At 39.8% G+C, this 15700-nt stretch overlaps 1 protein-coding gene across 4 annotated transcripts in view; it reads right to left on the bottom strand.

Annotated features, from left to right (window-relative positions):
* RNF38 (ring finger protein 38) overlaps positions 1-15304 on the bottom strand; it is a 119492-nt gene extending 104188 nt beyond the window's left edge. Inside the window, exon 1 of one of the 4 annotated variants that reach the window (XM_081943285.1) lies at positions 15286-15304. Coding sequence is in view for 1 of the 4 variants with exons in the window: in XM_081943284.1 (XP_081799410.1) it covers positions 14484-15033 (550 nt within the window). In the remaining 3 variants the exon portion in view is untranslated. Of the gene's footprint in view, positions 1-13797; positions 13922-14217; positions 14237-14483; positions 15244-15285 lie in introns of those variants that run through there. The other 3 variants (XM_081943284.1, XM_081943288.1, XM_081943287.1) reach the window with 3 other exon arrangements.
* Between the last annotated feature and the right edge of the window lie 396 nt (positions 15305-15700).

Consider the following 15700-nt stretch of genomic DNA (forward strand, 5'->3'; position numbering starts at 1 on the left):
ACTGATGGCATGGTGGAGATATCAGCTGGTACAGTTTGAACTTTTGTTCCCAAACAAAAAGAGATATTTAGATGCTAACATCCTCCCCCCTTATTATTAGGGTATTCAATTAAACAAAATAAAAAGATCAATCTGTGTTAGAAGTTATTTGGAGCTTTCATGTTGAGATATGTCACAAATGCTTTGAGACTAAAGGGTCTGCCTATCATTTATTGATGAACAGTAAATCTAGAAGCTTTCGCCAGGCTTCTATCATCTTTGCTGTATCATTCAACTCTGATCTGCCAACTATTTGCTTCTTTCTTTGAGTGATTTTCTACCCTGGGTGGTAAGTACAAGAATTCTGGAATTAATAGAGTAATTAGTTCCTCTACCCCAATGTTTCTCAAACTTGGCACATTTAAGAAGTATGAAACATTAACTCCCAGAATTCCACAACCAGTATTGGAGAATTCTGAGAGTTAAAAGTTCCACACTTTTTAAAATTACCAGGTTTGACAAACACTGTTCTACCCCTTCAATTTTGCTTCATTCAGGCTCCTTTAATCAGGAAGTCAGAGACAGAGACCCTCTTATTAATCTTTTTAAAGTACTCTTAACAGCAATTTATTTTGGCTTGAGAAAGATTCAAATAAAAATTGAATACCTTTAACATTCATGCAATTATCTGCTCATTTAAAAATGAGAGTGCTTTTTTTAAGAAAAAAGAAAAAAAAGCATGCATATTGTATGCACAGCAGCATCAGTTTGTGTCAGGGTGGGGACAGAATTACAAAAGTAGCATTGCACACCATTGTGATGCAAGCCCTTTTGTTAGTGCATCATGACATTGCATTCATGCACAAAAGGGGAGGAGTTTGCAGCATGACACTATTATTGTTCCGACAGAACTTGCAAACTCTTGCAGAGGCACATTATCTATTTGTACATATGTATACTATGTTTTTGTATGTGTTTTTTTATTTAGAAACTATTATGAAAAACATATAGACACACACACATATATAGATAAACATAAATACTGTATACACCCCCCCCAAGTCCCTCAAAAATAAGTGTTATGTATAAAAAAATAGGAAAATAATCAAATCAAATATATATTACAGTCACAGAGAAGAATAAGAAGGATATGGTATTTGGTATAATATTTGAATGTGAATTTTTGCGGGGGAGGGTTGGGGGGGCATAGCATTTGTATGAGATTTACATTGTATGGCGGGGGGGCTGAAAAGGGGGAAAATCTGTTTGTACAAAACTTAATTAAAAAAAAGAAGGATATGGTATGGTCAATTAAAATTGTTTTCTTAAAAATCCACACACTACTACAGAATAACTATAAGTATCTGTAACCTAAATAGATAGTTTAATTATATATGCAAATTCAGTCCAATCAATAAAAATCTTACATATGTTCAAGCCAATGTGCGCTTTAGATAAGTGGTATACATACTATGGGTAGATTAGAGTAGCCAAGCTTTAAAAGATATTATAAAGGGAACAAAATATTTTCTGTACAGCATACTTCTATAGAAAGAATATAATTAATTAGTTGTTCATTAGTGGAATAATCTAGTTTTTGACAATATCTTTCTTCAAAATAGGAGGCTGACAACTTTTTAAATATCTAGTACTCCTAGATTAAAGGAACAAAACAATGATATGCATTTTAATTTTGGAAAATATTATCACATCTATTGACAATAAACAATAAATAAACATCTGGGCCAGGAACTTTCCCTACTTTTTAAATAGCCGCACAGGTATCCCTTGCTACATTGTTATAGGTCCATTCATCATTTGCTTTTATTTATCCATTATCTTTGAGTATTTTTTCACAGGGGAAATCTTATCTCCTTTATAAAGTTTTGTTTAAGTCTGGAAACAAATCTGGAATTTTTCTATGTAATGTTTACATTTTAATTTTACAAGATACCAAAAGCAAAATAGATTTGTGCTAATATGAATTGAATTTTTGATTTATATCTTAGTTTAGAGTTTATTTGTAGTTAATTAGTTTAATGATTTTTACTCTCTTAAGTGACATAATACATTCAGTTATTTACAACCAACACCATGATATTTCTAAATTCTTTATTCATTTATTCAAATTTTACTCAAAATAAAATCATTTTTTATTTTTAATATTTTAAAAACTATACACACTTCTTTATATTGTGTGACATGGAAAGCTATTCATTTCCCTCTCTAAATGTCATCATACTTTTTCCTTAATTTTATTTTTTTCTCTCTTATTCTTTGGATTTTCAGTTATATGAATATGACAAAACATCACTTGGATCACATATAGCAGGCTCCACAGCCATTTTATACCTGCAAAATATGTAAATAATCTAGTCACATTATCCAAGTCATGTGCACACCTCTTTGATTTAAAAAAAGTTAAATGTGAGGGTCTCAGAGTTAAATGTGGTTAATTCATACAGGGTTCAAACTACCCTCCATTAAAACTACTCATTATGTTAGTCTAGTTAAAAGGGGATTTCTCTCTCTCTTTCTCTCTCTGATTTTCATGATCAGTCCATACTTCAAAAGGGTGTTTCACCCCTTCTAGGAAATGTTGCCAGGTCATCAAAGCCCATCTGACCGCAAAAGCTTCCTTTTCCCATATAGCCGATCGTCTCTGTCAGTTTGCGAGAGGTGTAAGCGCATGGCTGCAATTTCCCATCAGCGTTCGTTTGAAGTAATACTGCCCCCACCGCCACATCACTGGTATCAGCTTGAACGATAAATGGTGCCTCCACATCTGGGTGTTTCAAAACGGGTTCAGCTGCAAAGAGTCGCTTTAATTTCTCGAAAGCGGCTTGACACTCCATTGTCCAATTCAAAGGCTTACCCAGTGTACGCTTGGCCTCCACTTTTGGCTTTAGGAGATTTGTAATGGGCAGAGCAATGCTGGCGAACGAGGGATGATAAAAATGTACAAATCCCCAAAACTTTGTAATTGTTTGCGGGTGCAAGGAGGTGCCCATTCAGTTACTGCCTGGATTTTCACTGGATCCATCTCGATGCCATTGTGGGAGATGCGGTCGCCCAAGTAATCAATTTTCTCTTGATAAAATTCACATTTAGACAATTTGGCATAAAGTTCTGCGGCCCAGAGTTTTTGAGTACTGATCATACTAAAGTCACGTGTTCATCACGTGTTTCCGTGTAGATAAGGATGTCATCAAGGTAGACCATCACGCCCTTGTACAGGTGTTCATGTAAAACTTCATTTATTAATTGCATGAAAACAGCTGGCGCCCCCCGTAGGCCAAATAGGAGTACTCTGAATTGAAAACATCCGCGTGGGCAGTTGAAAGCAGTTTCCCATTCATCTCCCTCTTTGATTCTCTGTAGTATGCCTCTCTTAGGTCCAATTTCATGAAGATCTTCCCTTTACCCAATTGGGCCAACATATTCTTCATCAGAGGGAGGGGGTATACATTTTCCATGCACACAGTATTAATATTTTTGTAGTTAACACAGAGATGAAAGGAGCCATCTTTCTTTTCTCTAAACAACACTGGGGCTGCCACACGTGGCCTAGCAGGTTCAATAAAACCCCTTTTCAAATTTTTGTCAATAAACTTCCTTAATTCCTCCATTTAGAGGTGGGGTCATTGAGTAAATCTGGGATTTTGGAAGTTTTACTCCTGGGAGGATCCCAATGCTGCAATCCGTTGCGCGGTGAGGGGGTAATTTATTAGAGGATTTTTCACTGAAAACATCCCTTAGGTCCCAATATTCCTTTGGGATTTTCTCCTCCCCCTCAATTTTTTTCTGCACCGTGGCCACTAGGTTAGGTTCAGCGTTGATAATATTGGAAACCCTCCCTTCCCCCTCAGGGGGTTTAGTGGATCGGATGCGCAACCACCCTTTCTCCCAGTTGATGTGTGAGTTCCATTTACATAACCAGGGTAAGCCCAGTATGAGAGGCCGGTCCATCACCGGTGCCGCAATGAAACTTAATGTTTCCTGGTGATCTCCCATCCACATGTCTATAGGTTCAGTCACAAAATGGGCAGGAGCTATAGACCCATCTAGCTGGCAAAAAGCAATGGGGACTTTCAAAGTTCTCAGTTTCAAGCCCATTTTTTCCACCACTTCCGGGCTAACAATGCAAAGTGTGCATCCCGAGTCTAAAAGGGCCAGCATTTTTGCTTGGGCGCCAGTAGAGGGCACTTTAAGTTCTACTGGGATAGTCCTGGGGCCCGATTGGGAACGTACCAGATGGTAGTCATCGGATTTGGTTTCACTTTCCCCCGATGAGTTCTTCTTCTCTTGGGATGGGAGGGAATAGCACAACAGGTTCCACCCCTTTCATGGCAGTGTTCCTTCTCTTCCCAGGTTGTTTCTCTGGCTTCCGCTTTGGAATCTGCTGCCTGGTGCCCCTCCTTTTCGCAATGGAAGCCGGGGTAGACAGGGGCTTGCTTGTAGACCAACTTTTTCCTCCTTTTGGAGTTCCTTTGGGGGGGGGGGTTGGGAGGGGTAGCTTTCTCTTTCTCACTGTCTTCGTGGTACTTGTCTCTGGCTAGATCGATCTCCACATCTGCTGCCAATTCGTACTGACTTCCGGTTTGCTCGTAGGATCGTTTTGAGCGCTCCAAAGGCGTCAGGGAAGCCTCCAGATGGTCCCTGAAGCCTTCGGAGCAATTAAAACGACCCTCTGAGCAAACGCTCCAAAGGCGTCAGGGGAGCCTCCGGACCGTCCCTGAAGCCTTTGGAATGCTTAAAATGACCCTCCAAGCAAATCGGAAGTCACTTCCGGTTTGCTCAGAGGGTCATTTTAAGCATTCCAAAGGCTTCAGGGAAGCCTCCGGATGGTCCCTGAAGCCTCTGGAGGGCCTCCGGGTGGGCGGGAGAGGCTCTTTTCGCCCTCCCCAGGCTCCTATAAAGCCTCTGGAGCCTGGGGAGGGTGAAAAAAGCATGTAAAAATGGGGGGGGTCGCGCCTGTTGTGCGCGCATGCTCACTGGGGGGTCGCATATTGCATTATGGGTGCGGCACACCCGCACACAACCTCCCCTGTGCTCCCCCCAGTTGTGGCACGCGAGCCAAAAAAGGTTCGCCATCGCTGTACTAGCAGATGCAATTCATTTTGAGGTAAATTATCGTGGATGCTGTGGTCCATCCAGGTGGACCTGAGCTATGTAATGTCCACCTCTGTACTTCAGAAGACAAAATTTCTTGGAAGAGTACTGCTACTTCAACTGCTATAAGGCTATAAGGCTGATTCAGCAAGCTAATGAATTCTAAATGCCCATTTAAAATCAATAGGAGTGCAGACTCAAAGCGTCCTTGCTAAATAAATCCTGGCACAACTGATAATTCAAAGGGAGGAATCCCAATATATAACACCAAAATGAACAATTTTCTCTCACAATATTTCATAACAACATGCCATACAGAAATAGATCTTCCCCTCAATTATAACATTCTTGTCTGCAGATTTTATTATTCATAGACGTAGATTGTTTAATAGTACAATTCATATTACATCTGTCAAATATCTAAAGCTTCAGATATCATACTTTTGCAAATGAAAGCCTCTCCCTAAACCTGTAATTTGATTAGCGATATTTGAAATAAACTTATAAATTATTTCAACCTTATTTAATCTTTAACCGTGTTACTTGTATTGTAAAAGACAGTGTCGCAAACATAGCTTATAGTATTATGGTATTATGCCCAAATTTAATAATCCTTCCAATTTTAGTAAAGTGTAACTACATCAAATATCTTTAAATTTTTACTCCAGCTAGGAGTGGAGGTGGAGATTTCAAAAAAAAAAAAAAAAAACAAGAGAAAATCCCAATCATTTTACAGGCTAGTTCACACATGCATGTTTGCCACTTCATTCTCAGAAAGTGAGTCAAAGAAAATTAGTGGTTCAATTCCATCAAAGTATTAGAACTGACAATATGAAAATTATACCTCATTCACATAAGCAAGTCCATTAGGATCTTGCTGGATGAGATGATGCATCAATCTGCACTAGCTTCCAGGTGGTATGTATTCTCACATCTACTCCTGGGTTGCCAACAGCATTCCACACTCAAAGATATACTGTTCTGGATCACGAAAATGTCAGTCAAAGAATCTTACTATGAATAATAATCATGCATTTGTGAATGAGCTTCAAAAGAGTTTCACATAAGCAGCTAAAATAAAAAAGTGACATATTCATGCTCGCTTTTTTATTTTTATATTAAAAAAAGAAGTACATGGTTGGAGCAACATTCTTAGTGTAATTTTGAAAAAGACTTAAGTGTTGCTGAGAAATTGAAATTCAAGTATATTTTACTTATTTAACTCTTCCAGACACATTAACTCTTCATTCCTTCATGCAATAGGAGGAACTCATATACTACACACTTCTGGATGTTAAATCCTGCTATTTGGTAAGTTTAGTTTTACTCTTAAATGCAGTTTCAATGAATATAATCATTAATTCATAGGCACTAAATGAAATATTATTTGGCATAGTTGTCAAGTTTATTCAGCCCATTTTGTGCTCAATTATGTACTGGGAACTCTGCTAAGTCTGTTCACTAGGAACTTGTAACCTCTTATGACAATTTACTATATTAAAATCAGATTTCCTTCACAGATTGTAAGATGTCCTACATTAAAAATAAATCATCATTTTTGACGTTCTCTTAATAATGTACTTAGTCATAATAAATTAGAAAATTAATTTTGTATATTTAACAATATAATAATGCTGCCTAGAATTCCACTAATTAATTTAAGTGGGACATTTGGTTGTAGGAATATTCTTGCCATTAAAAACAGAAACCCATTTCCAGATACACAATTCAGGAAAAGAATATTAATCATACTTAAAGTGACTATGTTAAAATCAACAGGACAAATTCATGATGGCCAACTATTAAAGAGGTTTATATTTTGCCTTTCCTCTTGAACTCAAGATTACACAGTAGTGCCTCTACTACTATAGCTCCACAACAATGCTGTGCCCTGAAAAGGGCTAAAAAAAAAAAAACTCACCCACACAGCTGGCACAAAATTATCCAGTGAACCTTTACCACTGACAGAAGCTCTCAGTACAGTGTCTGTAATGATCTGATACTAGTCTAGCACTCAAACCAATATCAGTGTCATGTACAATTTTAAAGGATGGCTAAATTTAGGTTAGCCCTCTGCTTTAAAATATTTGTCTATAATTTTTTAATCAGTTTATCAATTGTGATACTGGCAATTCAGTGGCATGCTGGGCTAGTGATAAAGATGCTCGCTTTCCATTCAGAAGGTGGAGAGTTCAGTTCTACATAGCTGCAGATATTTCTCTCTCTCCTAGGGCGCAAAGAGAAAATAAGTGTTGCGAATTCCGCTTGATGCCAGGAAGGGCATCCGGCCAGTAAACGCTCAGCTCCATCCAGTCACCTTGACTCTATCCCCAATTAAGGGATAACAGGGTCATAAAAGGGGAATTTATCAGTTATGTTACAGGTAAAGAATTATATAGTAATTACATAGTAACCCAGGAATTGTATTGGAAGCATTTAGAGCTATTCAAAACTTAAGGGTATCTTGAACAACTAATGTAATGTATAGAATTCTTTAACAGAGCTATGAAAATGGCTATTTATAAATGCATATATAATGGATTATATTTTAATTACTAAAGCAATCTATCATAATTATTCTCTCACTTATCAACTGATAGCCTTATCTACAGCTTATGTTTGCATAGCTAGTTACTCTCTATATCAAATGTATGTAGTAGGCATGTGAGCTTTTTGAATATATATTTTTTATTTTCATTTGCCTAAGCATGAAGAATGCAGGCCATGTAGCAAATCAGAACATAAGAGTGTTTAATTGTGACTGAGCTGTACATCATGTATTGCATAAACCTACCTAATCTTTTTTACCCAATATCACTTACAAGAGAAAGATGTCCCAGACCTTTTTCTATCTGTTTTGCATCAGAGGCACTCCTTCAATTCTTGCAACATGAAAAAGGAGTAATTAAGGGAAAAAAAATCTTCCTCTTTTTGCTATTCCACTAAAATCACAACTCTTATGTATACATATTTGAGATTGTATATATACAGTACATAGAAGAGGCATCCTCTTAAACTAAAACTGATGAAACAACTTTGCATATCACACACACACACACAAACACACTTACATACATGATTTTCTAATGTTGAATCCATCCAGTTAAAGTGCTTCAAAAATAAAAATAAAACTTGCTACTCATAATCAGCCCTATGAAGAATATACTGTAGAATGTAAATATTGGCATACAGAGTCACTAGATGTGACATTATTTGCTCAATCCCCACCAAAGATGCATTCAGGTCTAAACTTGAATTTAGATTTTTTCCCCCCTGTCATTTTGGTACTACATTCGTATTCAGTGTGATTCTCACATCTTATCATGAGATAATGAGATGAGATGATGTTAAGACAGTGTTTTAAAGACAAAAAATATGAAACGAATACATTCTATTGGGACACACACATTTTGCTTTTCTAAAGTCACTGAAATAAGAAAATGACTAGAGCATAGCAAATATACATGGCTTTATTCTTGTTTGTTTTTTAAATATTCAAGTTTAAGAAGCATGTTTTGAATAGGTGATCAGAATGATAGAAACCCACATACTCTTAATTACTCTTCTAATTCCTGATTCTAAACCCAAAGCTTCCTCACAAGTAACATAAACTAAACAGAAAATCGGTGGCTTTTAAAGCTATAATGATTGACTTTCCAGATGTGAACCATTGGGCTCTACAAAAAAGTAGAGTTTTAAAAATTTGCCCCATTGTTCCAACATGGGTTTACTAGTCAAATAAACACAATTGTTCACAAAAGAATTAAAAACAGGATTCCCTTTTTTTTAAAAAAAGAAAAAGGCCACCTAAAAGTATGTGTTTACAAACTTTCAGAATTTATTTTTCTAAAATGATAAATAGAATTTATACAAAGACATCTCTAGAATTTTTATCATCTCATAGAAATTGTTTACAGAAGTAAAAGACAAAATAGGGTAAGGCTCTTTTAAGCACATATAAATGGTGCTTAACAGGTGCAATCAATTTACCCCAAAATTAAAAATCTGAAACTCTCCAGTTGATTTTCTCTTTTCTACTGAGGTCACTAAGGGTAATACAGTGGTCTTACAAAACAAATTAAGGCTCTATCTTGATCTGGAAATTACGTCAATATACGCCTGTAAGCTAAGACAACCTTCTGAAACAATGTTGAGTTCCAAGAATTATTATTTTTTTCATACATATTTTCTCCTCTGGGATTTCTGCCACATTGTAATTCAGGCTATAGACTAACAGGCTATTAAACTGATTAAAGCAGATTATGCAGCCTACTTGATCAGTAAAGAATTATATTAGCTTAGATGGTAGAGGAAGCAGGAAGAAAAAGCAAAGAGAAATAATGTATCTGCTGCCAGATGCAGAAACATACAGCAAAGCCATTTAGTTTTCATACTTTAAAAAAGGACAACAATTCGTGAAACAGCTTTTTACCTTAAAATCAAAATAACCACTTCATTTGGTTAGTACTGTTTAGAATTGGGCATACCATGGAATTAAAGAGCCCTATATTACAATATGTAGACGGGAAAATTTTCAAGAGGCCAGCAATTCATAGAGGCCAGCCAAGCAGAGATAATGGGTGATCCAAGATAGATCTATTATGATCATTTGTCACACCTTCGGTCAAGAACAAATAAGCTAAGTTTTTTCTCTAGTTCTTTCCTTTATAAAAGCAAGCTTAAATTCATCTGGCTTGCATTCCTCCCTTACAGTGGCTATACAGATTAGATGTGACCAGCAACAGCTCACAACTCTGTTTTCTGGATTGCGTAAAACAGTGTGTGTAAAACATTTGGAGAAAAAGTTCAAATATGTCTGTCCTCCAAAACAAAAATAGTTTAGTAAAATGTCAATCTGTTGATAGTTGAATAGAAGGGGAAATTCCAGCAGCATGAAAAACTGGCAACACAAACACCATATTTTATACAATTATGACAAATATAGAAACACTCATGATTTTAGTGCATGATAGAAATATCTGAGAATAGTACTCTGTGTTGCTCATGGCTGCCAAACTTTGGTTTCTGCTACAGTTTCGTCAGTACATCCAGCAACTACAGACACTCTAATCTTTCAAATTCACCAAAGTCTAGGGTGAAACGAGAGATTTCCTAATCTTTACTCCTCTCTCCATAGACTTCTCTGTATGCCAAGGAGGAAAGAGGAGGTTGTTTCAATAAAATAGAAAGGCCAGTCAAACTGTGTGGTCTTCCAGTTAATTAACTTTCCCAGTGAAACAGCGGTCTCAATAATAGAAAAAATAATTTGAGAAATGCAAGGCATGGACACAAACAATCCACAGCTAACCTCTCCCTGTAACATGTAACGGATGGTATAGTAGTGTATTCAATTTATTTCTGAGGTTGAAAACATGTAGTCATAGTACTTGTCACAGAGATTCATAGCCCTGTTCCAACTATGGTGGCTATACATACTTAATTGGAAAGAAAACCATTTTTTTAGTGATATTTACTGGTCATACTCAGTATTAAGCATGTCTGAATTCAAGTCTGAAATTCAACATCATCATAAAAAAATAAATGATTATAGAAACTATTAAAATCTAATATAAAAACAATCAAATAACCCCCTCTTTTTAGTAAGGCCTATCTATGTATTATTCCAATAACTACAGTTCACCTAAATGTAACTTAGAAACTACATTCAATCAAATTGCATGCTTTATACACATTCCAAATTGTTATTGCTATTTGTGCCAGATTATTTTATTTAAAGATTTTTTTTAGCTATAGATAAAAGAGAATGTTCTGAACTATCTAGCAAAATGTGGAATGCAGAATCCTAACTGTAAGAGTTGTATAAATCACTTTATATTCACTTAATTAAAAACTAAGCACAAATAGTTGTATTTTTTACAGTAGGTAATGTTGTAAAGCAAGCGTGTAGACCACTGAAATATGCATAGACTCCACTGTATCTACAGTTACTTTCCTCGACACCTGTCAAGTTTCCTGTTCCACCTTATTTTAAAAATAAATAAATAAATAGGAATTATTGTTGGCACACTGCAAAGTTAAAGCAACACTTTTTAAAGTCAAAAAGGCCTCTGGGTTCTTAAAGTACTGAACAAGTATTCTTAAAAAATAGTGGATTGTTTTGTTTAGAAATATACACACCAAGAGAGCCTACAGAGGGAAAGAGGAAGATGTTGGTCTAATGCAGGTGTGTGTAAAGTTGGCTCTTTTAAGACTGGTGGACTTCAACTCCCAGATTTCCCCAGGCTGGGGAATTCTGGGAGTTGAAGTCCACCAGTCTTAAAAGAGCCAACTTTGCAGACCCCTGGTGGCTGGGGAATTCTGGGAGTTGAAGTCCACCAGAATTAAAAGAGCCAACTTTGCAAACCTTTGGGCACCAGGGACTGTGTCTGCGGAGAGAGGATTTTCGTGGACTGGAATGTGGTTTTGCATCCTGTGGATGGGGCTTCGCTTGTTTGTGTGGCCTAGTTGCTGACATGCTAAAGCCCAGTGCTGATCCACGGAATGGAGATTGGAGACACCTGGTCTAATGGTTAAGGCACTAGGCTAGAAAGTGGGAAACTGAGCACTAGTCCTGCCTTAGGTGTGAAAACCAGCTGATGACCGTAGGCCAGTCACTCTTTCTCAGGCCCCACCTCATGGGTTGTGTTATTGTGAGGAAAATAGTAGAAAGGAATATTAGATATATTTACTCCCTTGTAAAAATAATAAACTGAGATACAAACAAATAAATGTATCTGCAGCAGCCTGGCAGTAGTGTGTGGATTGGCAAGAGCATCAGGATAGCCATTCAGTGACAAGTTAAGAACCTCTTGAAAGTTTTTCCCTAAGAACCTCTTGAAAGTTTTTTTGTACTCACTGTACCCAAAGATTCTCTTATATTCACTTACAGCATTAAATAGATTATTTCTGGAAAAGAGGTAATATCTGGATATGTAAAACGCATTGTCAGGATACAAAAAAAATTGTTTGCTTGCTACATTAAAGGAACAACAGATGTAATCCACATGTGCTATGTTCTTTTTGTGGAACAAACCTATTCTGGTGATGTGTAGTAAATTCATAAGATTCCAGAGAAGGTAATTTAACTTCCTTTTTTATTCCAGCCAAATGACTGTAAAATTTGTTTAAATGTTATTGCATTTAAGAAAGACTGTCATTCCTTGGAACTTACATTTTTAAAACAAGTGATATCTAATTGTGTGATTTTCTTCCAAAATAGAGAAATGTGCTGGTATTTTTATTCTTTGGTTAACTCAGAAAAAAGTCTTCTTTACACCCAACTGCTTTAAACAACAGAATATGAACCTATATCAATTCTATTTGGGTATCCAATAAAGGCAAATGAAAGCTACTTTGAAAAGCTTCATGTAGGTTCGGTTTCATAACATGCAATGTGTGTGTATTTCCCTCGCATTTGAGTAACCACAACCAGCCTACACACATCTGGAATTAGGAGTAAGATTTTCAGGGCAGAGGGTGTGTCTTCTGGGAAGAACTACAGCTGGGGCATTTTTTATTTATGTAAAACAATTTTTAATTGAACAAAACTGTATTGCTACCTTAAAACTTTATTAGTCATGGATATTCCACAAATATTACATTGCTGTATTAATTATTATTCACAAAGACCTATGACTGCTTAAAAAGCCCCAAGTCTATAAAGTTCACATAAAAAATGTTCATATAGCTGCCCAGTGTCACCCTGCCCAGGGTCATATAAATGTAATATGTAAATGTAACCCCCTAAAATGTAATAAATTAAAAAACCTAATGGTTGGTTTCGAGGAATGATAAGGTAACATGCTCTAATCCTAGGCATACTGTACTTGAGTTTATGGTGTTGCTGAAATGGATAGAATTTTGAGAAAACAGATTTACTAGAAAAGCACAAAAAGACAAAATATGATTTACCACGACTATACATTTTTCTTCTTGTAGCAGAAGGAAAATTCACACACAGACTTAAAACAAAAAACATTAGCTTTCAGTATAATATCTTTTGTATGACAGCAGCTTAGTTATTGGACTATACCCATAACCCAGCAAGCTCCACTGTTGTTTTTTAAAGGCATTTCAAAATTTCAGGTATTATATAAATAGTTGAATAAACTACTCTCCCATTATGTACTTCGGTTTTAACCCAACTTTGAACCTGATGCTATTTCTACACACTGAAAAAAATGTATTAGCTGCAATCCAGTCAAACTTTACCATGTTAAGTTTATTATATCCTTTCACGCTGCTTGCTGTTTTCTTCCAAATGCAAAGTAAGGGCGCTTTTTTTCATTCTCACATATCCACTGCTAACAGACATTTCATCCCATGTTTGCAACCTCCCAACTTCAATTCTAGGAGACAAAACTATCTTAATTGTCCACCTAGACTTAAGAGCATCACACACATCCAATACTAAAGAACCAGAACTAACTTAACCAGCGGCAGAAGAGCACATGCCATATACAACTGCTATTGCAAAGCACAGTATGACAGAAGCAAAGTACTAAAATGAAAGTACGAAGTATTACTAGCTCTGTCCTTCTGCCAAGCGAAAGGAAAAAAAAATAAGTGTGACCAGATATTGCTTATAAACAAACCCTAAACCCACGAAGAGCAAAGCACTACTGGGAAACTGAATTTCTTTTCACCACCTCTTCCTACCAAGCCTTAAACTAAGCAGCCTCTTACCCTTGTACTTCATTTACGCACCTTCCCTAACCTTTCCTTTCCCCTGCTCTCCGATTATAATCGTTATTATGACGCTTCGCTATAGCGAAGATCCGACTTCTGATCGTTAACATATAGAATGGGGGGGGGGGGGGAGAGGGAGGATTGGAGGGTGTTTCGGCGATCTCGAGATTCGTCAGGATAGCAACACGAACCCAGTCGTGCAATTCTAAGCACGCGTTAAGGGGAGAGAGAGGAAGGGAAGGAGGGGAAAAAAACAATAATAAGCGAAAAGCCTAAACGCGCCTCAGTAGGAAGTTACGTCCCATTGAACTCAGTGGGACTTCACTTCCAAGTAAACACGGTTAATCGGAAAGCTGCCAAGACCTTCCCAAATTCTCTTCAGCCCCCGCCCCATTTTTCTGTCCACCCCCCCTCCCTTTGCATCCATTTATAATTCACCTCAACGCTCTTTTATTAGTCACTTCACGGACATCCTGTCACCTCCCATTCCCACAAAGCCTGCCTGGAGCAGCCCGGCTCGGCCACCGCTCTCGCTCTCCTCGCGCGGCGGCTCCCCTTCAATTGCGACTTCCCAAAACCTTGCTCGTTCGCGTGGTGCCCTCCCCTTCCCTCCGCCGCCCAAAGCCCAGACAACTCCCCAGCTCGCAGCCCGCCCGCTCCCGTTGCCTTCCCGCCCCCCCCCTTTCCCGCCAGGGCCCCATTACCTGGTGCGGGCGCCCGGGCACCCGGCGGGGCTCGAGGGTGCCCGTGTCCAGCGGGACTGCCCCTGCCTTGGCTGCGGGCACCTAACTCGGGCAGGCTCGGCCCATGGAGATGCGGTGGGGCAGGCGGCGGCGGCTGGAAGTGCGCGGCGGCGGCGGCGGCTGTAGCGGTGGTGCCGCCGTTCATGGCGAGGAGGCTGAAGAATCCGGAGCGAGAACGGGAGCGAGTCCGGGGGGGCTCCGGCGTTGGCGAAGGGCCCCCAGCGGGACGTAGCGGCGGCGAGGGCGGCAAGAAGGCGAGCAAAGAGGGTGGCGAAGGGGCGCCGGAAGGAGCCGCCGCTCTGCCGCCACCACTACCGCCCGTCCGCCCTGCCGCTTCCCCGCCGGCCTGGCCGTGACGCTGGGGCTCCTGGCGCTCGTCGGCGCCGACGGCCCCTGGGTGATGGTGGTGGGGCTTGGCGGGGTCCCGGTCCCGGAGGCGGGCGGAGGCAGATAAGGGGCGGGAGTCGGGCTGCTGCACCGTGCGGGGTGGCGAATTGGCGGCCACCGGCATTCGGCCTCGCGGAGGGGCCGGGGGTGGTCTGCGCCCAGCCCAGCCCCGCTCGAGATAAGGGGGTGATGGTAACAGCCCTTCCTCCCCGAGGAGTTGGGGCGGGCAGCCTGCGAAATAGGGGAAGTGCGGCGCGGGTGGTAGAAGAAGAGAGGGGAGGAAACTTCCTTAAGAGGAGGAGGAGCAGCAGCAGCCGAGCAAAGTACACCGGGGGTGGGTGAAAGGAAGGGTGGAAAGGAGGCGATGACCGCTTACCCGCACGGGCAGTTGCCTCCGATTTGCCCCTTCCTGCCTGGCCCGCGGGTGGGGGTACCGGGGCGGGGGCGGGAAGGCTTAATTCGGTGCAATAGCAAAAACAAAAGGCGGTCTTGCTCAGGAAACGCAGCAGCTGCTCGCGCACCGCCTCCCTGCCGGAGCAGCAGCAGCAGCACGCCGTGTTAAGAAGGGTGGGGGGAGCGAAGGGCATCCACGCAGTGAATGTCTGAACGGCACCTTTCTCCGCCCCAAAAAAGCCACTCTCCGCTTCAGATCCAGACCCAGGGCAAAGTAAGGAAGGAAGAGGAGTCTAGGTTAGAGGCGCGCGTAGCGTGCGCCCGTCTCCAGTAATAACATCCGAGTCGGTCTTTGTGCGGGTAAGCGTGTATCCCTCTGTGCGCGTGTGTGAGAGCTG

This window comes from Natrix helvetica (assembly GCF_964273705.1).
Source record: "Natrix helvetica genome assembly, chromosome: 2".
In the NCBI taxonomy this organism is placed as follows: domain Eukaryota; kingdom Metazoa; phylum Chordata; class Lepidosauria; order Squamata; family Natricidae; genus Natrix; species Natrix helvetica.